Source organism: Nicotiana tabacum, chromosome 14 (assembly GCF_000715075.1).
Source record: "Nicotiana tabacum cultivar K326 chromosome 14, ASM71507v2, whole genome shotgun sequence".
Classification (NCBI taxonomy): domain Eukaryota; kingdom Viridiplantae; phylum Streptophyta; class Magnoliopsida; order Solanales; family Solanaceae; genus Nicotiana; species Nicotiana tabacum.
In genome coordinates, this window is record NC_134093.1 from 9,813,552 (window position 1) to 9,837,031 (window position 23,480).

At 36.3% G+C, this 23,480-nt stretch overlaps 2 protein-coding genes across 4 annotated transcripts; one reads left to right on the forward strand and one right to left on the reverse strand.

The window, feature by feature from the left end:
• Positions 1 to 2,928: 2,928 nt before the first annotated feature.
• LOC107777696 (high mobility group B protein 15) lies at positions 2,929 to 9,382 on the forward strand. Of its 3 annotated transcripts, XM_075229287.1 has the most exons (10): positions 2,929 to 3,181; positions 3,535 to 3,624; positions 3,726 to 3,845; positions 4,517 to 4,572; positions 4,764 to 5,673; positions 5,857 to 5,904; positions 7,293 to 7,397; positions 8,040 to 8,144; positions 8,268 to 8,368; positions 8,728 to 9,382. In XM_075229287.1, exons 5-10 carry the CDS (start codon positions 5,661 to 5,663, stop codon positions 9,094 to 9,096), a joined length of 741 nt encoding a protein of 246 aa, XP_075085388.1. In that variant the 5' UTR covers positions 2,929 to 3,181; positions 3,535 to 3,624; positions 3,726 to 3,845; positions 4,517 to 4,572; positions 4,764 to 5,660; the 3' UTR covers positions 9,097 to 9,382. The 3 variants fall into 3 exon arrangements, with proteins under 3 accessions (XP_075085388.1, XP_075085387.1, XP_075085389.1); XM_075229286.1 differs by having other exon boundaries at positions 2,964 to 3,181; positions 8,040 to 8,368; XM_075229288.1 differs by lacking the exon at positions 7,293 to 7,397 and having other exon boundaries at positions 2,969 to 3,181; positions 4,764 to 6,044.
• A 2,649-nt stretch (positions 9,383 to 12,031) lies between these two features.
• On the reverse strand, positions 12,032 to 14,008 carry LOC107778745 (ethylene-responsive transcription factor ERF062). The gene is made up of 2 exons (XM_016599043.2): positions 13,502 to 14,008; positions 12,032 to 13,047 (listed from the first exon to the last, which is right to left on the reverse strand). The coding sequence occupies exons 1-2, from the start codon at positions 13,942 to 13,944 to the stop codon at positions 12,255 to 12,257; spliced, it is 1,236 nt and encodes a 411-aa protein (XP_016454529.1). The 5' UTR covers positions 13,945 to 14,008; the 3' UTR covers positions 12,032 to 12,254.
• Positions 14,009 to 23,480: the final 9,472 nt, after the last annotated feature.

Here is a 23,480-nt window from a genome sequence, read left to right on the forward strand (position 1 = left end):
CAGTGAACAGTTTTCTGTGAACGAGCAGAACTTGTGCTCTGATACCAGTTGTTGGGAATAAACCCCCACAAAAATAATATTCACGGTACTAAAAGTAAAATAATAATGTAGTACCGAGATACGGTAATTAACAAGAATAAAAGAGTGACAACGACACCAAGATTTTTACGTGGAAAACCCTTTTGAATAAGGGAAAAAACCACGGCCCCGAGACGAGCAACTAATATAATTATAGCAAGGAATTTTACACTTTGTAGGTCCGAGTAAAATACTCCAAATACCACTACAACACTCAAAAGAAATAACCCTCTTTTGATATTCTCACCTCACTACAATATCGTTCACTCTCTATTTTCCTCTACACAGCCTATTTCACGCAATGCCTGAGAAATACTCTCTGCAACTATTGTGTTGCTTCTCTTTCTGTGTGATGAAACGAAGAAGCCGAAGCTCTCCTTTTATAGGAGAAATAGCCTACCTCTTCAACCAATCAGAATGAAGGATTGGTTGAAAATTTGCAATGCAAATTTTTTCTTTCTTCCGCCTAACAATTTGGCATTTTTCTTATGTTGTCTACCATATTTGACAATGCAAAAGAAAAGATGGCTACCAATTAAAGGAAGAAAGTTTTCTTTCTTAATTTATGGGATGGACCCTACACAAACGACGCTTACGATGTGATCTCTTGATTTCAGCAATATGTTCCCTATTCATGTAATTCGCATATATTATTTTATTATCAAATAAGTCATACATATATTCAATAATACATATAACACTTACTTTTTATAATTCTCAACCACCTCTGACTCGCAATTGAAAAGCACATGCCGATGTGTTTGCAACCATATTTTCTCATCCAACTCAAATACATCTACTCCATCATAGGACTCTCCAACAATAGGAAAAAGACATTCTTCTTTACTAGTTTCATGCTCAATGTTGTCATCGCATTTTCTTGAGCAATAAGACCTTGAATCTCCGCCCTCCAAATATCGTGAGCAAAATGCCAAACATTTATTTGCTATATATGCTTTTGCTATTGAATCTTCTGGGCATGAACGATTACGAACATATGATTTTAATGTACCCAAGTACCTATATGAAATAAAGTAATGTTATTAGTTTGATATTATAATATCTAACAACTAAATATATCTAATAAAAATTCACTGGTATTCTACATACCTTTCAATGGGTACATCCAGCGATAATGTACTGACCCCGCATGTTTAGCCTGTATTGTTTAATTATCCTGCGGTGTTTTTGTGTATATGCAGCTAATAATACACACTTCAAAAATATGCATTATCAATTTATCATGGTCGATAAAATAAAAAATCCTGAAAATGGAAGAAGATTCTGAGATATGCTAAATTTTCCTTTCTTTCTCGGTGAGAATATAAATTTTTTATTTTACTTTTTATAGACTATTAAGTGAGCATGCATTTGTGCTTTATTTTTCTTTTTAATTCAATATAAAATAGATTAGGTTTACAAGCATCTGTTTTTTTCTCTTTCTCAAAATTTCTTGGGTAGATTTTGTTTATGCATATGGTTTTTATTGTTTGAACGCTTCTAGCACTAAGCACATTGAGTTGTAGAATAAAAAAGTCTAATTAGAAAGGAAGAACTTGGTGCAATTAAGGTGTTTGACAATATGCCTAAAACAAGAAAAAAAAATTCTATTCCTTTTCTTTCCCCATAGGTGATTTTAACATAATTATCTATCCATTTGCAAGGACATAACTTTTGATAACACAAATATGGGACATTTGAAATATGTTTTGGCAATTATAGGTATGACACTGAAATATGCAGCATATCCTTTACTGGTAATGTGTTTGCATATTCGTTTGTATCTGAAAAATGGAGCTAGCTTTTACATGAAAGAAAATGAGTAAGAATGATTCTTTCATGGTGTCTTGCATTTTGATCGTGCTGCAATTAGTAATGTTGTTTTTTTCGGGAATTCATCATTAGCAGAAACTTTTATTCTATCTCTTTGTCCGGAGTATCTATATAAATAGTAAGATTTACATGATTAATATTATTAATTTTTTCTTCTATTTATTTACTATCTAGGTCAACAGAAATGTATATCCAAATAACAATCCTTCTAATGTGCTTGTCAACCTATTGGCGATAAAATGCAGTACTTGTGTTATCTGAACTCCCTGCGTGCCTCTCTATTTTCATTGTATAAGTAAACAGGGGCGGATATATGTATTGAGTTGGGGTGGCACGCCACTCGGTCGCTCGGATAAAATTTTATATACATACTAGTATTTTCTACAAAAATGCCTACATAATGAACAAGTGGCACCCTAAGTCACAAAATGATTGAATTGCCTCGGATGAAGTGCTGAAATTCCATGGACAACACTTGGGATCAAGACTCTCCTAATGCAATTGTTGTTCCCTTTTTGTTGTTTTTGTTAATTTCTCTTATTTTCTTCATCTTAAATATTTGTTCGTATTTTATTTGGATGGATGTAATCTAATCATTTTTTTTATCCATATAATGTTATTTTATTAATTATAAATTTTTTTTAATAGTGATGCATTAAAGATATAATATAATATTAATCAGTTACATGTAGATGAAAGGGGTGTATCACATATTCGTTTATGCATAAATTAAATTTTAAATCGGATTGAATAAATTCAAAATGGATCGAACCGAACAGAACCGAAGTAATCCAAAACGGATCGAATCGACTGAATGTACACCCTAATTCAATCTTCTTCGCTAGTGATTGTTTTATATTAAAATAATAGCATCCGTAGCCATGAAATCTTGGATCCGCCTCCGCAAGTAAATGTGCTTTTTTTTTTATGATATGTGGGTTCTAAAACAATGTTGTTTTATAATATGTTAATGCAGTAGACTAACTCATTAACAATTTCCTTTTTTCACTGACACGTGGTTACTTTTTTACTTTTTTATTTCTGTGGAACGTCTGCCATCCACTTTAATTCCATTTCCCTTCTTCCTAATTTTGTGTCGTTCCTAATCAGTCATCCTATGCCCATTTTTAGCTGCTTCTACTTTGCTTTTTTTCTTTTTCTCTATGTTCGAGTATATCTATTTTTTTTAAGATGGAATTTTAGATTATTTAATTGCAGATTCTTTAAAAGAAGGTGTACCCCTCCTGTATGTCTTCAAGCATTTCGACAGGTTGGTTAAATTCTTCTTTTCATATTTGCACACTGCTACTTCTGTTTTGGTTGGTTTTAGGTACTAAAGTTTTCTTCATTTTTCGTTAAAATTGTGAATTTGAGATATTATTTGGTTCTTTGATCTTCATTTCTTGCTGCATATTTATTTTCTGCCCTTATAATGGCGTCTTTATATACATGTCCTTCCTCTTTGTATTAACAGGCTAGATATGTATTGGTATGTAAGTTTAAATTTTTTTTTAATGTTATGCTGCTACAGATCAACTTTATTTGTACTTAAACAAGAGTTATAGAATTATGTTGTTGATTACCATTAATATTGAAGTTTGATCTTTCTCCAAATGCACGTAGTGTTACTTGTAAATTTAGGGGGACTGACCGGGTAAGGACTGCATAGAAACTGCTTGCTCTACTCATCTGATTGGTGTCTCATGTTTAGAGGTAATAAATGAACTCTAACACCTATATTTATTTATTCTCTTGGTTATCAAAACCTTTGGTTAAATTTCCTATATCTCGATGGTATTCTTTGATGTCGACAGGTTTAGTCGCTTCTGGCGATCAACAACTGATATGCAATTGACCGCTCATTCTGGCTTGCCATGCATCTCTTTTTCTACTTAATTTTTCACAAAGATGATTATACAGGATCATAAATAATGGTATATTAAGTTCTCTTCTGCTCTTGCTTCCCTGCTTTATGCGGATTTTCTGGATGAGGTTCCTGTTTTTGCATATTAAAATGTAGATGTCTTGTTTTTGTTATTTCCTGTGAGCAAAGGGAAAAAAATGAGGGGGAGTGAGTTCTTATTTTTTAGTGATTGTTTTTCCTATATGATTAGATTGATTAGAGAATTATAGCTGAGAATATGGATATAAAATTTACCAATCCAAGATAATTTATATGTGATAAAATATTAATAGTCTGATTTCATTCTCTCTCTAAGCTACTTACTTTATTTTCGTTAGATGTGGCTATGGGCTTGGATAATGGGTACTTCTTGCTATTCTGCTTATGTACTGAAATTTAGTTTTCAATAGAGTGAAGGCTTTCTCCACAAGATGTAATACCTTGAATGACAACTTGCACATAATAGTTATGCAAAATGAAATTGAGTTTCAGTTTGTCTTCATGTGTGTTTTTCTTCAAGGTTACAAATTATGTTACTTAATCCAGTAGCTCAGTCTGTAATGAGAAATTGAGCATGACTAGGAAGTGGCTCTCCTCCTTGTGTTTAGGTTAACAACAGCTACACAAAAAATCATTAAATCTTACTAGGGAGAAAGAAGAAAACGACAAGTAAATAATTCAAAATTTTAAATATACTGCTAGGTAAAGGAGAAGGGAGAGCACTGATATTGAAGACCTGTTCATTGCTTATATTACTGGTATGCACACTCTCCCCCTTTGTCTTAGGAGTCCCGCAAAGCTAATTGAGGTAGTTTTCCTTCCTCGATGCAGGCCTTGTTATTGCTCCTTCAATCTTTCTTCAAAGGATGAACCAATTGAATAAGAATGTAATAACTGTAAAAAAATAATAACTATCTTACTGATTTAGAATAGGATGGTTCTTTGGCAGAGGTTGTTCACAAGAGATATCAAAGTATTGACACAGAACTTGCCAACTTGGTGCTGTAGTTGAGGTACTCATCTGCACTAAGATTCTTTTAGTTTAGTTCCAAAGTCTTGCTCCATCCTTCTCTAATATTTAAACTGTACCACCATATTGGAAAAGGCTGATTTGAAAAGCCCTTTGTACAACCTGTAGACGACAATCCCTTTCTTTACGTGTGAAATCTCCCGTAGTGTAATTTCAGGTACCGTCTTTCTCAGTTTCTTTCTCACTGGTTGTCTCTCTGAACTGCTTTATCGCTCTATTTGGGTTTGTTGTTCTGACACATCTTAACCACTTTTTATTTTTATCTTTGTGGGGCAGGTGAATTTCTTGAATATGATGCTATAAACTTGATTAAGCAAACCTAGAGCTTAAAATATGATGTGTTGTCTCATTTGCTTCCAAAAGATATGAATTACTAATCTAATTTGGTTATGTTGGTGTATTTACTTATGCAGCCAGTTCTTAAACAAAATTACCTATAAAAATAACTTACATCCTTAAAGAAAACGCTTGCTGCGTGATCCCTCATGCCCTATGTCATTGAAACAACTAAACAAGAAGATTTCATATACTGGGATTCTTGTAAGCTTCTCGAAGGCATGCAAACTCAAAGCTTTTTTAGTACTCTGTGAAAACCGAGTTGATGTGAGTATAGAAATCATAGGCTGCTCATACTTCACATTTTTTATACTTCTGCAGTTCATCCTTACTTCCTGAACGCAAAATACAATTAACATTAGCCTATCAAGCATTATCGATGCATGTTTGATCTCAGATATTGTTCAGCTGAGGTATAATGCTACTTTAGATTGCTGCTTTGGTACATGAACACCTGCCAACACTTGCACTTGCACTTGCATGGTTGAAGTAGGTATTAGCATCTATTACTTTCTTTAAATCGTACAGTGATTATTAGAAAGTATTTTCCATATTGGAAAGGCATTAAGTAGTATCTACATTTTGAGTTCTCTAATATTCTTGTGACAAGATTTTTTATTGTCATTGTTATATATGTTGTACAAAGATCCAACTAACTAATCCCCTACTCCACCAGTTGATGTTGCAGGTTGCATCCTCATTTTTTGTTTTACTTTTCGGGCTGGTAAGCTCATGCTCATGATTGGATTGATTGTTGTCTATGTGTCTCCTGAAAGATTTTCAATAGCAAATAACTTGTGATCTCAAGTTGAAGATGTCTGAGATGGAGTAAGATGAATTGGAATCAACTATTCAACTATGAAGGTTTATTTAGCTTTAGTAACAACTTTATCTAGAAATAATTAGCATGAGTATATGTATAATATATTTTGGTTGTATTACTGGAATTAGGTGATATTCGAGTTGTTTATATACATGGGTATAGTTCTTGTACAGAAGTTTTATGACATTTAAGTGAGCCATAACCTTTTTCTTATTTTCCAAGATTAGAACTGTGTTGGGCCCAGTGCATTGCACGGGCATGCCCTTGCTAGTTCTTAGAGAAGAAGAGAGACTACTTCCACCTTATCTTATCCACAAACCAAACAGTACCAAGTAGAAACTAGAATTCAGATAACTTTTGCCCTTCTAAAAATATTTGCCTTTGTCTGGAATGTATTCTATTTTCATGTCAGAAACACAACCTCCTATCTCTCTTTTCATTACTTTGAACGAGCTTCCACACAACTTGACTATTCCACTAGATACCTGCAACCTCCTACCAGTACAAGTACCGGTAACTCTGCCCACCTAAACTTAGGCAAGTGAGAAAAATCACCAAACTTTTTTTTCGTTTATGTTGAACACTACCTCACTCTTTACCAACAAAATCTGCATCATTATATCCTAAGTCGCTAAACCAGTATGCAGTTTCCAGCCATATAAACAGCAAAAATCTTAAATACTTCCACTACCCATCTTCACTTAAATACCAGGCTTCCTCCGCAACAGGCTTCAACTCGCTGCGATCTTACCACTTATGGGAAGCCCTAGGGGCGAAATCCAGCTAAATTATTTGCATGATCACACACTAAAGCCAGTTTTCTAGTTTCTTATGACAAATTCCGAAGGAAGACAGGACCTCTGCAAGTTAAAAGCAGCAGTAATTTACTCTCTTCTATGGGTGAACACTGAATATGGTCTGACTGAAAACTTTAAAGGGAAATCAAGTAAGGAATGACACTATTACTCAACTGAAGGGGATAATGCATCGACCAAGCATAGTCTAAATCTATACAAATGATGTGAATAGCAACAATTACATAATTATTTTGACATGGGTTGTGGCGTTGCGCTGTGGGTTCATGAGTTAATTAGATTTTATATCGCATGCGAATTGCCAAAAAAGCTGAAAAGTATTAAAGGTTGTGGTAACCGGATTGGGGCCCTTTTTTGTATGTATCTGTTTGAGTGGTTTCTTACTATTTGATTATATACAGATTTTTGGAAATGAAGTTCCTCTTGTTAAAGTAATGAAATAAAAAAATCGAAATATTTCTTTTGTGCTCGCAGAAACTGCATCACCATCGACAGGTTCGCCAGTCTGTGGTGTCATTGATGGGAAGTTTGAAAGTGGATATCTTATTACAGTGAAGATCGGTTCTGAAGATTTTAAAGGTGTTCTATATCAGGTTCCAATCAACACAATGCATCAAGAGTTGCAAAATCAGAATCTACCTGTTTATAACACGGGGAAAGCAGCATCAGCAACTAATCTAAAGATGATTGATGCAAGAGCCGGGGGGGTGGGGGTGGGTGTGTGTGTGTGTGCTAGGAACGTGGGAGTCTCAAAAACTTTGTATCTACAGATTCACATGATAAGATGAGTGCTCATCTATGTTGATAATTCTGTTTCATATTGAAGTAAAAATAACTTGAGAATGCTTTTATCTGTTCAACGGGGTTGGAAGTTCGATTACGTTCCTATTATAGCTAACAAATATTGTCTATAATCCCCACCGTGGACGTAGTCTTGTTACAAGAATGATGTGAATAGCAACAATTACATAATTATTTTGACGTGGGGTTGTGGCGTTGCGTTGTGGGTTCATGAGTTAATTAGATTTTATATTGCAGGCGAATTGCCAAAAAAGCTGAAAAGTATTTAAGGTTGTGGTAACCGGATTGGGGCCCTTTTTTGTGGATGTCTGTTTGAGTGGTTCCTTACTATTTGATTATATACAGATTTTTGGAAATGAAGTTCCTATTGTTAAAGTAATGAAATATTAAGATCTAAATATATTTCTTTTGTGGTTGCAGAAACAGCAGCACCATCGACAGGTTCGCCAGTGTGTGGTGTCATTGATGGGAAGTTCGAGAGTGGATATCTTATTACAGTGAAGATCGGTTCTGAAGATTTTAAAGGTGTTCTATATCAGGTTCCAATGAACGCAATGCATCAAGAGTTGCAAAATCAGAATCTACCTGATTATAACACAGGGAAAGCAGCATCGGCTAACAGAAGTGGTTATAACTTTTTCTTCGCAGAGCAACACGCCAGGCTGAAACCTCTCTATCCTGGGAACGATAGGGAGATTAGTCGGATGATAGGTGAATTGTGGAACAACCTAAACGTACCCGAGAAAATGGTAAGAACCAAATGATATATAATTTATATAGGGAAAATGTCCAATTTTACTCCATTTTACGAAATATCTTTTTACCCTTGCCATTGACAAATTGTCTCGTATACGTCCCTTGACTTTAAAGGAGCTCCAGCATGGACTAAGTGGATTCAACCTGTCATTGTACATGAGTTGGAATTACATTAGGGAATTACATTAGGGTATGAATGGCTCCAAAGTATAACTGATAGTAAAATTGAGATATTTCGCATAGTGCAACGCTATATATGACACTTTTTCCGATTTATATATTCCAAGACATATACTTGTTCTTGTTTGTTTCATGCTAACTACTTCCAATGGTTATATTCTGTTGAGTTCAGATTTATCAGGAGAAAGCCTTGCAAGACAAAGAACGATACAGATTGGAGATGGAAGACTATCGCGAGAGATTAAAAACAGGGCAAGTTGTTAGTAATCCGCTACAAATGCAACTTCCTCTTGAACACAACGTCGATATGATTGATGTGCAGAGTGAACTTCCAAGTGAAAACGGAAACGTTTCTTGGAGTCCGGAGTACAGACCAAGTTCCGATAAATGTGCACAGAGCAACTGGGAGAACAACAAAGGCACAAACCCGAATTTAGATGCGAAGGCTCCAGCCAACAACGCGGCCGTGGAAGCATTGGGCGATGTAGAGGAATTCGAGTTGCTTAAAAGAGTAGACATGGTTGAATGTGAGGATAAATAAATGCAGGTAGAAGAAGATGATGAAGCTGATAAACAAGAACTTCAACATAGTAAGGAGAAAGTTTTGTTTTTCCTAGAAGATAAAACTTTATTACCAACTGAGGAGAAAATATAACATGGCATAGCTTAAGTTAGTTAACTTCCTAGAGATAACACCCTATCTTCACTATAGTTGCCTATTGACTTAGTGATTATTTGTTGTTCAATTGTCAAGTTTCTAGCATAGTTGGGACACAACTTGGAAGTATGAACCATTTTGATGTTAATGACATGGGCTTACTTTAAAGATATCTGTCTTTTGTTCTTCAAGAGCTCTCTGTATGGTTAAAAATATTTTTTTTTACATAGTTAAGGTGTTTGGCCAAGTTTCTAGGAAGGAAAAAGTGTTTTTGACTAGAAACATAAGTAGTTTTTGAGAAGCAGAAAAAGTAGTTTTTTTCGCGAAAGCGCTTTTGAAAATAAATACACTTAGAAGCAGTTTCTAAAAGATTGGTCAAACATTGTTGTTCTGATGTGTTTTTTACCAAAAGTACTTTTAAAAAAAATATATTTTCAAGCTGATTTTAGAAATTTGGCCAAGCAGTCTATAACACATGAAAGTATCTTTTTCTGACCTTGAGGGCATGATTTTGGTGTCAAAGTTTCATGTATCTATATTATTATTATTTTTTCACTCATTTATCTATGCTCTTAACTTGTTTTAAAAATGTGCATGATGAAAGTTTTTCCCATGTCTCCCAACTAGAAGCGGACCTACACTATAGGTTTGAGGGGTCATCGGCACTCAGAAAATTTCGACAAAAAATCTATATATACTTGCAAATGTCCCCCGTACTAATCTTTATGAGCAGTGACTATAGGTAGAGGGGTCACCGACACCTGAAAATTTCGGCAAAAACTTTATATATATACTTGCAAATGTCTCACGTACCAATCGTTATGAGCAGTAATAAATTTATATTGAATGTTGCCCCTCGACCGTCGAATCCTGGATTCGCCTCTTCTCCTAACCCCGCAATGGTTTTTTTTTCTTTCTATTTTCATAATGGCGTTTGTATTGTGATATCATTGTGATAAGAAATTTTATCAATTATTCTATGTCATAAAAATACCGACCAACCAATCCCTTTTTTTTTTCTTTTTTTAAAGTTTATAGTAACTACTGATGTTGATGTCATTTGCTTGTGCATTTCGACATGATTTAATTAAAGTTTTGTTTCAATATATCAACAATTTTTCAACTATTTTCTTTTGAATAATTAAAAGACTTTTCTTATTTAGCTTAACCAACAAGTTTGTACGTTGTCAAAGCTATTCTCTTGAGTCTTAGTGATAGTGTAAGGGCCATTACTCAACAATAACATACTATTTGATTTTAAATAATTTATTTGGCCTTAATAGTCTTAGTGATATTATAATCAAGAAAAAGTCAAAAATCTTATGACCAAGGAAAGGAAAAAAAATTTAATTGCACTCTATTATTAGAAAATGATAAAGTCAACCCCTTGAGATGGGTTGACAAAACAAGAAGTATTGACTTCGATTTTTATACTTTTATTTAAATAAGTAAATTCCAAAGTAAACGAATTTAGCACACTGATAATGATGAACAAGTTGTAAGTTGGAACATCATGAACAAATTAAACACTTTAATTTCTCTTTCAACGCATGGAATTTATTCTTAATAATATTGTAAGTATTAAGATTCGTGCCGCGTAAGGTCCATTAAAGGGGGAAGTGTTCCCTATCAGAATTTTTTTCATTTTCAGGACTCAAACCCCAAGTCCTCGAGTTTAGGATAGAAGGATCTTATTCATCCCACCACAACCCCTAGTGGTCGATCGTAGTATCGTTCTTGCTTTTACATTACTTTCTATTAATGCCTGTAATTATTTGCACCAAGATGAACATGCACAAGTATGTTCTAATGATAATTGTTAGCAACTTATATAGTCTAGTTAAGGGAGCAAAAATACTTTATGGGAAATATAAATATAAACATTAGACAATATAAGATCTACCTTCGGAAATGGTCTCAGCTTTTGTGAAGCTTTTTGAGAAGGCTTGACATGAACCACTTCTAAGAACATAGTAAAAAGAAATTTGTTGAAAAATGGGTAACAAATAGGTTAATGAGATCAACCAAAGCTTGTATTTGTGATGTTATGCAATTATTTTATGGTACTTTAATGAAATACTGACCTAGCAAACCATTTATAATAATTGATGGACGTATATGCATGGGCGGAGCTAGGGGCAGAAGGAGTTCATCCGAATCCCCTGTCGAAATTGATTCTAATTGACATTATTTTCCTCCCCCTATATATTATTAAAAATAATGAGAGACTCAAGTAAAAGCCTAGTGGTCAATGGAGTATAGAACCCTGAGATCTCATATTTAGACCAGCGTGGAGACAAAAAAATTCTAGGTGATTTTTTTATATTTGTTCAAGTTTTGTTGGTATAGAGTTGGTAGATTTTGCAGCGTCCATAATGTAACCTCCAAAAAAGCTCAAAATATTTTATCAAGAACATCAAACCTCATAGTTTCTTAACAACGCGTATAAATTTTCTCATCATATAATTGAATCTTTTTTTTATAATTGTAATGTTCAAGCCAATATAAAATCCCTTTTTTTAATATGACGTGAGAACAATTGTGATTTGTAGTACTTTCCGTATAATTTTTGAGTATCTAATTTTAACTTTCTTAAAATATTGAGTCAACCGAAAGCACCAGGCTGATAAATCACACACAAGGCAAACTTAGAGTCATTAAAAACAAGAATTACATGATGAAAAAACGTGTTGAACACCCTCTTGAACAACATGTACAGAAATCCAACCACTGCCACATAAATCTTCAAAAAATAAAAAAACAAGAAACACCTATGTATGCTCTTAATCTTGAAATATAATAAAAAGACAGCCTGGTGTATAAAATATTCCGAATTCATACAGTGTCCAGGAAAGGGTCGTACCCCTAGGGGTGTGATCCAAACAGTCTGTCCTAATGCAAGCATTAGATGCTGCTTTCACGGCTCAAATCCGTAACTTATATGTCACACGAAAATAACTTTACCGTTACTCCAAGACTCCCCTTCTGAAATATAATGTTGGTCAAAAATGAAAAAGAAAAAAAAATACATCTGTTGAAGGTCAGGATGAATCAGAAACTAAAAGTGCATCCCAAATCATGTCCATATCCAAAGATGGCATTCTACTTAATTGAACACCATCAATATTATTTTCTGATAATAACCTTTCTTGATTAATATTCTTCACCTTTTTCTCAGAATTATCCATTTCTTGATTCTGAGTAATCACATTCTTGATTTTCGATGTTGAATCATCAGTAGCTAATAGTACTTCTTTTGTAGATTGATCTTGATCATTAGTCTTCTTTGTTTGTGATGAAATTGCTCGAATTTTCGCCTCGAGAAGGGCTGCTGTATTCCCATTTATAGAATTTGCCTTTAATTGATTCTTCAAATGTGGGAAATTCAAATGTGCATAATCTCCTCTTAACATATAGGCAGCAGTATCATAAGAAATAGCAGCTTCTTCAGCAGTATCAAATGTACCTAACCAAACTCTTGTCCTGTTTCTTGGTAACCTTATTTCTGCTACCCATTTTCCCCAATGCCTTTGCCTTACTCCTCTAAATAGTTTCCCTTGAGACGTTGCGATCAAAGAAGAAGAAGAAAACGATGACTTTTGATTACCTCGATTATAATGAAGTGATGATTTTCTTGATCCTGTTGTGAATTTCATTGGCTGAGTTTTTGTAGTACTAAGCCAATAGTCACTAAAACCTCTTGTGGTAGTACAATTTGTTAAAGTTTGATTCATTTTCAGCCAATTAGTTGTACTTGTTGTAGCTGCAACCTGTTGCTGCTGATGAATTTGGCTTTCATCTAGTGAAGACATTGGAAATATGGCAACTGATGTCCTGACCAAAAAGAAAAACAAACGTTTTGAGAGCTTAAACATACAGTCAAACTTCTTTATAACAACGTTCTTTGTCCCAATATTTACTTGGCCACTATAGCGAAATGGTATTACAAAGATCATATAATATATAACATGAAAAATCAGTTCCAAAAAGAAAAACAAACATTTTGAGAGCTTGAAGGTACAGTCAAATCTCTCTATAATATCATTCTTTGTCCCGACATTATTTGGCTGTTATAGCGAAATGCTGTTATAGAGAACATATAATATAAGATAACATAAAATATCGGTTCCAACACAACATAGCCGTTATAGTGAAATGTTGTTATAAAAGTTGACTGTTATAGACATGTTTGACTGTATATCATAATCGCACCAACTATATATACACATATGGAAATAAAGGAGAAATTAGTGAAGAAAATGGAAATAAAGAAGAATTAGAGTCATACTTGTGGCTCTTGTTGTTTAGAGATTCTTCTGCCCTTTTTGAAATCTCTAAAATAGAAGGCTCCTGAAGAAACAATCCTAAAGTTGGGTAATTACTTGATAATGAATTTGGTGAAGAACATGTTTGATGATCAGACACTTGATTATGATGATGAAAAGATTCAAGAAAATTATTCAAAGGAAAAATATTGTTATTCCCTAGATCATTTTGAAGGAAATTGAGAGGAAAAAACACAGAGAATTTTGTTGAAGAAGTTGAATCTGAACTTGAAACCAATCTTTCTTTCATGTTGGGAAAAGAAGTTACAGAACTCTCATCATTTAGACCTTCCAAAATGTGAGGATTCTTGAAATATCTTGATAATGATTCTATGGCCACTTCTTTATAACAAGTTGGCAATTCTTTTTGCATGTAGGATTCTGATTTTGGAGACTGATTCTCCATTAGAAATCCAATAAAGGTGTTTTAGCTAGATTGGTATGGGGGAAGAGGAAATGAGAGATAGAATTAAATGATACAAAATATAGACATTGTGGTATATATATTAATTTTCAAGCAATATTAGACTATGAAGTAAAGGCACTTTAAAGGGTTAATAGAAAAATAGGACCACCAACAGGTACATTGGGATGGATTATTAGGTCCTTTCACTTATAACCAGAGTCGTCGGTTCGAGTCCCAGAAATAGAAAAATTCCTTATAGAAAGCGCTTCTTCATTTAATAGACAATACGCGTTGCAAATTCGGATTAGTCAAACCAGTATAAATTCGAATTAGTCATACCAGTATGTTCCGAATGCATAATAGAGCATTTAACAAGGAGTATGGTGGGATGGATTAAGTCCCTTCACTCTTAACCAGAAGCTTAGGTTCGAACCCCAGAAACGGAAAAACATCTAGTAGACAATACACGCTATAAATTTGAATAAGTGGGATCAGTGTAAATACAGATTAGTCAGACCAGTATGTTCCGAATGCGTAATAGGGCCATTAACAAGGGGTATGGTGGGATAGATTAAATCTCTCCACTCTTAACTAAATATCTTAGTTTTGAATCTTGAAAATAAAGAACGCTAGTAGCAACCGTGCTTCCCCTTTAATGGGCTCTACATTATGCATATTCAAATTAGTCGGACCGGTGTGAATTTGGATTAGTCCGACCAGTAGGTTTTAAATGCATAAACAAATGAAAAATAGGTTTTAAAATCTTGATCTGCTACATTTGGCTTGAAGAGCTCATACAAACATCATTCGTGCATCCCATTGTCAAATATTCTGTCTGATAAACCAATCCAAATGTGACAGCTCATGAGTTGTAGTGTTACCTGTCTTCTAAGGTTTAACAGGAGGGATGCATATTCTTCCATGATAGTGACGGCATAAAAGAACCTCAAAAACCCTTTGCTTTAATTTACTTTATTGTTTTGGCATTATTTCTTGGTTTTATTAGCAAATGATCATGTGATTTTCATTAACAAGCACATGATCAATTTCTCTTTTCACTTTTCTTTTTGAGTACCCAAAATGGTATCTAAACTTTCTCTTTTTAACAAGAATGGTGCTTCTTTTCAAGCTGGAAGGGAGCCTCGGAGCAACGGGATCAAGTTATTTTCGTGTGACCTATAAATTACGGATTCAAGCTGTGTAATCAGCCACTTATACTTGTATCGGGATATGCTGCATGTATCACACCCCTTACGGTGCGGTCAGAGTCAGACCTATGTATACATTAGAGGGGTCATCAGACCCCGTTAACCTCGGCAAAATTCTGAATATAAATGTGTATATATGTTAAAAATTATCATATCTTTTTCTTGCAATTCTTAAGATCAAAAGTCCGATGGGGCCACTGATTGATCGGTCCGCTCATGTGTCCCTCCACTTTCAAATCTCTAGGGTCCGCCTCTGTGTGCGGCCCTTCACCGAACCCTGCCTAAACGCATTATACTTTGTGTAACAGGGTGCCCTTTTGATGCTTCTCTTCAAGTATTAGTTTTATATTTTCCTTTAGCCTAAATTAACTTAGTAACTAACCTAAGGTTAATTAGGCATGTATCTTCTAGTTATTGTCGTTTGACTCATAGTTATGTATCTTAACCGAGATTAGCCTAATCATTACCTCCAAATTATAAGTACTTCTGCAGCAGAGCTCGAAGATTAATATAATACAATTAACGACTAATCAATAGTATCATCATAATAATAATGGTCTAAAAAAGGGCATAATTAATGAAAGGCCATTTTAAGAAAATATGAGGTTTAGTTTTTCAGCATAAGTAGTAGGAGGAAATCATGGCTGTCTTTATAGATCTAATACTAAAGAAATAATTCAAACTTGGGCATCTCTGTACGTGTCTTTTGAGAATAGTATTGAGACACTATACAAACTCGTCAAATTTCAGTCCACCTAAGAAACATAAAGGTTACTACTATTAGTTTTATTTATATATATATATATATATATATATATATATATATATATATATATATATATAGGGGTCATCATTCCTTTTGAATTACCAACCATATACCTAAAATTAAATATTGAAAAAATGACATTGTATAGCTGCTCTAAAAAAATAGCCGATAAAATATATATATCTTTTGTATATTTTTTGTTTATATATACATTTTATATGTTATATACAAAAGTTATACATCTTTTCGGTTACCGAACGTAAATAGTTTCTGACGCGGACTAAAAGTGAAAAAAGCCCTTAAATATTTTAGCTCCAAATGATTAGTAGTCACTTATACTATTGGTAGTGTATGTTATATAATTTGCTTTCACTCATATGCTACCTCTTTTAAACTCCCTTTTCTTCCTAAAGTAAATTGTTAGCATTTAGTTATACTATTTATGTTTTTGAAATATTTTGAATCTCTATTTCAAGGTCTTTTCTCCTCTTTATTTTTTATGCGGCCGATCGGAAAGAGAAGGCTTTCTCCGTTGAAATAAATTATCGAGGTTTCTTTTCTTCCGACTCTTAAGATTCGTTATCTCTATGATTTGATTGTTCGTATACCAGCCTTCTTTGATATCTTATGTATCCGGTCTCTAAGACTTATTCTGAGTGAAACAAGGGGGACGAGTCTTTACCAACTTCCAAATATGTATTTTATTTCAAAAAAGTCAAATAAGATGAGTGCCTAGGCTAAAGGTTAAGAAAGTGAATGCATATCACAATTCCATTCTTACTAAAAATAATTAGACAAACTTAACCATTGCAAAATGAAAATCAAATTTATATAGAGAGAGAGATATTCAAATGAAGTTCTTTAACTTACTTTGTCAGCTCAAGTTATTCTAAAAATTTCTATAACGTATTGATGATTTATTTGACCAGTTTCAGAGAGCGAGGGTGTTCTCCAAAATCGATTTGAGGTCTGGGTATCACCAGTTGAAGATTCGGGATTCGGATATTCTGAAAACGGCATTCAGAACTCGTTATGGCCACTATGAATTTCTTGTGATGTCTTTTGGTCTAACCAATGCCCCAGCAGCATTTATGCATTTGATGAATAGTGTATTCCATCCATATCTTAATTTATTTATCGTGGTATTTATTGATGATATTTTGGTGTACTTACGTAACCAGGAGGATCATGCACGACACTTGGGTATTGTATTACAGAGGTTGAAAGATGAGAGACTTTATGCTAAATTCTCTAAGTACGAGTTCTGGCTTAGTTCGGTGGCATTCTTGGGACATATAATGTCCAGCAAAGAAATTAAGGTGGATCTGAAGAAAATAGAGGCAGTTCAGAATTGGCCCAGGCCCTCTTCAGTTACTGAGATTCGAAGTTTTCTCGGCTTGGCCGGTTATTATCGTCGCTTCGTGGAAGGATTCTCGTCTATTGCATCGCCTATGACTAAATTGACCCAGAAAGGTGCTCTGTTTAGGTGGTCGGATGAGTGTGAAGAGATCTTTCAGAAGCTCAAGACAGCTTTGACTATAGCCCCAGTATTGGTGTTGCCTACAGGTTCAGGGTCGTATACTGTATATTGTGACGCGTCGCATATTGGTCTCGACGCAGTACTTATGCAAGACGGTAGGGTGATTGCCTATGTGTCCAGACAGTTAAAGATACATGAGAAGAGTTATCCAGTCCACGATCTTGAGTTAGCAGCTATTCTTCATGCCTTAAAAATCTGGCGGCATTATTTGTACGATGTCCAGTGTGAGGTATATACAGATCATCGGAGTCTACAATATTTGTTTAAATAGAATGATCTTAATTTGCGGCAGCGAAGATGGTTAGAGCTGCTTAAGGATTATGATATCAGCATTCTCTATCATCTCGGAAAGGCCAATGTGGTGGCCGATGCCTTGAGTCGTAAGGCGGAGAGTTTGGGAAGCTTAGCATACTTATCGGTAGCTGAGAGGCCTTTAGCCTTGGATGTTCAGGACTTGGCTAATCAGTTTATTAGATTGGATGTTTCCGAGCCAAATCGAGTTTTGGCATGTGTGGTTTCTCGGTCTTCTTTATATGATCGCATCAGAGAGTGCCAGTATGATGATCCACATCTGCTTGTCCTTAAGGACATAGTTCAGCACGGTGATACCAAGGAAGTCACTATTGGAGATGACGGTGTATTACGGATGCAGGGCAGGCTATGTGTGCCTAATGTAGATGGTTTGCGCGAGCTGATTCTCCAGGAAGCTCACAGTTCGCGGTACTCTATTCATCCAGGCGTCGCGAAGATGCATCAGGATTTGAGGCAGCACTATTGGTGGAGGCGAATGAAGAAAGATATAGTTGGGTTTGTAGCTCGGTATTTAAATTGTCAACGGGTAAAGTACGAGTATCAGAGACCAGGAGGATTACTTTAGAGACTTGAAATTCCGGAGTGAAAATGGGAGCGTATTACCATGGACTTTGTAGTTGGGCTCCCACGGACCTTGAGAAAGTTTGATGCTGTAGATCGGCTAACCAAATCTGCGCATTTTATTCCAGTTGGTACTAATTATTCTTCGGAGAGGTTGGCTGGGATTTATATTCGCGAAATTGTTCGCCTACACGGCGTGCCGGTGTCCATTATTTCAGATCGGAGTACGCAGTTTACCTCACAGTTTTGGAGGGTAGTGCAGCAAGAATTAGGCACAGAGGTTCAGTTGAGTACAGTAATTCACCCTCAGACGGACGGACAGTCCGAGCGCACTATTCAGATATTGGAGGATATGCTACGCGCTTGTGTCATTGATTTTGGGGGTTCTTGGGATCAATTCCTGCCACTCGCGGAGTTTGCTTACAATAATAGCTACCAGTCAAGCATTCAGATGGCTCCGTATGAAGTTTTATATGGGAGACGGTGTCAGTCTCCGGTGGGTTGGTTTGAGTCGGGTGAGGTTAGACTATTGGATACTGACTTGGTTCAGGATGCTTTAGAGAAGGTTAAAGTAATTCGAGAACGGCTTCGCACGGTACAGTCTAGACAGAAGAGTTATGCCGACAGGAAGGTTCATGATGTTGTTCACATGGTTGTGGAGAAGGTTCTGCTTAAGATTTCACCCATGAAGGGTGTGTTGAGGTTCGGGAAGAAGGGCAAGTTAAGCCCTCGATATATTGGGCCTTTTGAGATACTTAAGAAAATTGGAGATGTGGCTTATGAACTTACCTTGCTACCTAGTATATCAGGTGTTCATCCAGTGTTCCATGTATCCATGCTCCGAAAGTATGTCGGGGATCCGTCTCATATTCTGGATTTCAGTATAGTGCAGCTGGACGGTAATTTGACTTATGATGTGGAGCCGGTAACTATTTTAGATCGGTAGGTTCGAAAGTTGAGATCAAAGAACATAGCTTCGGTGAAGGTGCAGTGGAGAGGCCAGCTAGTCAGAGAAGCTACTTGGGAGATTGAGCAGGAGATGCAGAGTAAATATCCACATCTATTTGAAACTCCAGGTATGATTCTAAGCCCGTTCGAGGACGAACATTTGTTTAAGAGGGGGAGAATGTAGCGACCCGGACCATCGTTTTGATTATTGCAATCTCGTTTCCACATTTACTGCTCAAATTATGAATTACAGTTGTTATCTGGCTTGCCGGGGTAATTGGTTTGGGTTCGGTGAGGTCTTGAAATGATTTAGAGCGCTTAGTTCCAAGGTTTAGAATTTAAGTTGAAAAGGTTGACCGGATGTTAACTTATGTGTAATGAACCCGGAGAAATTTTGCTAAGGAAATTAAGGTTTGGCGGTGCCGAGGGAGATCAATTAGTATAAAGATTATAGAAAGCTCGCCGCGGCTCGGACTTTTTGGGTTGAACAATGCACCGATGTATAAAGGAAAATTTTGTTAGAAAATGGTCATTTCTGCGACCACTATGCGGTCGCAGAATCACTCTGCGGATCGCAAAGTGGCTCAGGAGAGGGGCAAGATTTGAGGAAAATCTGCGGTGCACTATGCGATCGCAGACCTATTTTGCGGTGCATTATGCGACCGCAGAACAAGTATGCGGACCTCATAATGACCACAGACCGGGTCAGTAAAGCCCAGCTTTGGAGGCCAAATTATGCGGCCGGTATGCGGACCGCATACCTATTATGCGATCGCATAACTGTGTCAGAGCTTCCATTCTTTCTAATTTTTGACCCGACCCAACTTCAATTTATAGCCCTTGAAGCTCATTTTTGAGCCAAAATCTGATATTTTAGAGAGAGGTGAGAGCATTTTAGAGAGAGAAAGTGAAGACTTAGTCATTTATCCATCAATTCTTCTTTAAGGTTTGAAGATTTCACAAGGATCTTGCTAGGGCTTCAAAGAGGTAAGAATTTCTTTCCCTAATTCTTCAATTTCGGGTTTGGAGTAAAGATGGGTGATTAATAGTATGATTCTTGGGTATAGAATATCATGTATATATACCAATAAGATTGTGGAAAGATTGTTAAGTTCAAATGGGTAAGGATTGGGTTGAAAATGGTAGAAATCTTCATAGACTTTAATTGAAGATTTGAGGGTCGAGTTGGTGTCGGATTTTGGTAAAATTTATATGGTTGGACTCGTGGTTGGATGAGCATTCATATTCTGTAACTTTTGTCGGGTTCTGATGCATGGGCCCTACGGGCGATTTTTGAGTTAATTTCGGATTTTATTGGAAAAATTAGTATTTCCTTATGGAATTAATTACAATAATTTGTATTGACTGATTCGAATTAATTGTGGCTAGATACGAGGCTTTCGGAGACCAATTCTTGTGGCAAGGGCATAACGAAATAAATAATTACGTGGGTTGAGGTAAGTAACAATTATAAATCTGGTCCTGAGGGTATGAAACCCCGGATTTTATGTCATGTGATTATTTTGGAGGTGACGCACATGCTAGGTGACGGGCGTGTGGGCATGCACCGAAGGGATTGTGACTTGGTCCGTCCCGTAAAACTGTAAAGTTGAATAACATGTTGTTAGCTATAAGCTCTATTTGTGTTGAAGAAAGTTGACTGTAAATCATGTTTAAAAACAATCATGCTTTGCTACTTGTTGTCTTGTACTTAGTCATGATTTTTCTTGTGTATTATACCTCAGTCCTTCTCGATATTTATTGATATACTATGTTATCTTTGTTTGGGCTGATATTTGTGATTTTTGAGAGCCCGAGAGACTTGAGAGGTTGAGGACTGAGTAAGGCCGAGGGCATGTCGGTGAGGTAAGGATATTATGGCACATGAGTTGTCTGTGCAGGATATTATAGCACGTGAGTTGTCCGTGCAGCACGTGAGTTGTCCGTGCAGATTATGGCACTTGGGTTGTAGGAGCCCCTCCGGAGTCTGTACACACCCCCAGTGAGCGTGGGTACCCATTGAGTGTGAGTGCTGAGGGCTGAGAGCCGAGTGGTTGAGTTGTTGTGATGAGCTGAGTGACTGTTGCCTGAGAGGTTGTACTTGTTTTGTATTTGTTGTTGCACTTGGTTGCTATCTGTCATTGTTGTGAAATATCTGAAGGAATTTATATCCGGATTACTTGAAATTGAATTGTATAAAATTGATTTGACTTAAACTCCCGAATTTAAAAGCATGTTTATTCTTTGCTGGAACTACTGAAAGTGAACTATGATTGTGTAGCTCGTCATTATCTTCAGTTCCTTAGTTATTATTGTTACTTGCTGAGTTGGTTGTACTCATACTACACCCTGCACTTCGTGTGCAGATCCAGGTATTCCTTAACATAGCGGGTGTTGATCATTTCGCGCAGTTAATTTTTAGGAGATTTTGAGGTAGCTGTCGTGTTCCGCAGACCTTGTCTCTCCTTCTCTATCTCGTTGTTTACTGTATTGGGTCTCAGACCATTGTAGATCGTTGTTTCCAAACTTGTACTCATATTAGATGCGTATGTACTCAGTGACACCAGGTTTTGGGAGTGTTGTATCAAAAATTTCTAGATCTTTGGTATTGTATTAAACGTTACGTTTTTAAATTTAAAGGAAATTGTGGGTTATTGATGTTGTCGGCTTGCCTAATACTGAGATAGGCGCCATCACGACAGGTTAGGATTTTGGGTCGTGATAAGTTGGTAAACCGCACGGACAACTCACGTGATGCACGGACAACTCATGTACTATAATATCAATATCTGGATCCGCACGGATAACTCATGTGCTGCACGGACAACTCACGTGCCATAATATCAATATTCTCACAATTAGACCCTCGGCCTCACTCAGTCATCAATCTCGCCAGTCTCTCGGGCTCACAATGTCAGGAAACTTGCCCAAAAATGATGATATGATGTGTCAATATGTAGCAACAGAGACTGAGATATGATATGAAATGAATGAACATGACTGAGTATGAAATTACAATGTAAGCAAATAACTCAACAGTAGTAACGACCTCAATTGGTCCCAACAGAATAAGCATGTAGCCTAGACATGGTTTCTAACATGAATCACAACTCGATAACTCTAGTACGTAGAGATTTTATGATTACAGATAAGTTCAGGTAACTACACAGTACCACAGAAATAACAGAATCACAGTTCACACGGTGCACGCCCCACACGCCCGTCACTAGCATGTGTGTCACCTCAATATCAAACACATAACACGTATAATCAGGGTTCATACCCTCGGCTCCAAGATTAGAAGAGTTACTTACCTCGAACAAGCCAAATTCAATGCCGAGCAAGCTAAACAATGCTCCAGAAATTCCATTATGCGCGTATCAACTTCCGAACATTTCCTATCTCCTTAATTCAAGCCAAACGATCTGTATCTATTCAAACAACATGCAAATTAATCACAATTTACTCAAATGCTTACAATTTAATAATTTAACAATTTACAAAATTCCCAACTACGCTCGAAAAATCGACAATGGGGCCCACGTCTCGAAATCTGACGAAATTCACAAAATCCGACAATCCATTCAATTACGAGTTCAACCATACTAATTTCACTTAAATCCGACTCCGAATCGATGTTCAAATCTTGGAAATTCATTTTATGAAATTGTAGAAACTTCCCCCGATTTCTCTTGAAAATCAATAATCTAACGCCGAAAACGAAGATTAATTTATGGAATATAATCACAAGGAAGTCAAGAACACTTACCCCAAGCTGCGTGAAAAACTTCCTCTCCAAGATCGCCCAAACCGAGCTCCAAAATCCGAAAATGGCTAAAAATAGCGAAACCCCGAACTTAAAGCTTTTGCCCAGCGTATTCCACATTTGCGGTCGCATAGTCGCATTTGCGGCCTCCGCTTCTGCGGAATAAGCTCGCATCTGCGAGTCAACCTTGGCCAGCAGTGGTCGCTTCTGCGACGTCCAAACCGCATTTGCGGTCGCGCTTCTACGCGAGTAGGGCCGCTTCTGCGATGCCTCCCAGCCAGCCTTCCCCAGGTCGCTTCTGCGACCAGTTTTCATGCTTCTCCGAGCCGCACCTGCGTTCCTCATGCGCAGGTGCGAAGACACCAGCAACAGAAAATTTTTAGCATTTTCTTAAGTCCGAATTTGATCCGTTAATCATCTGAAACTCACCTGAGG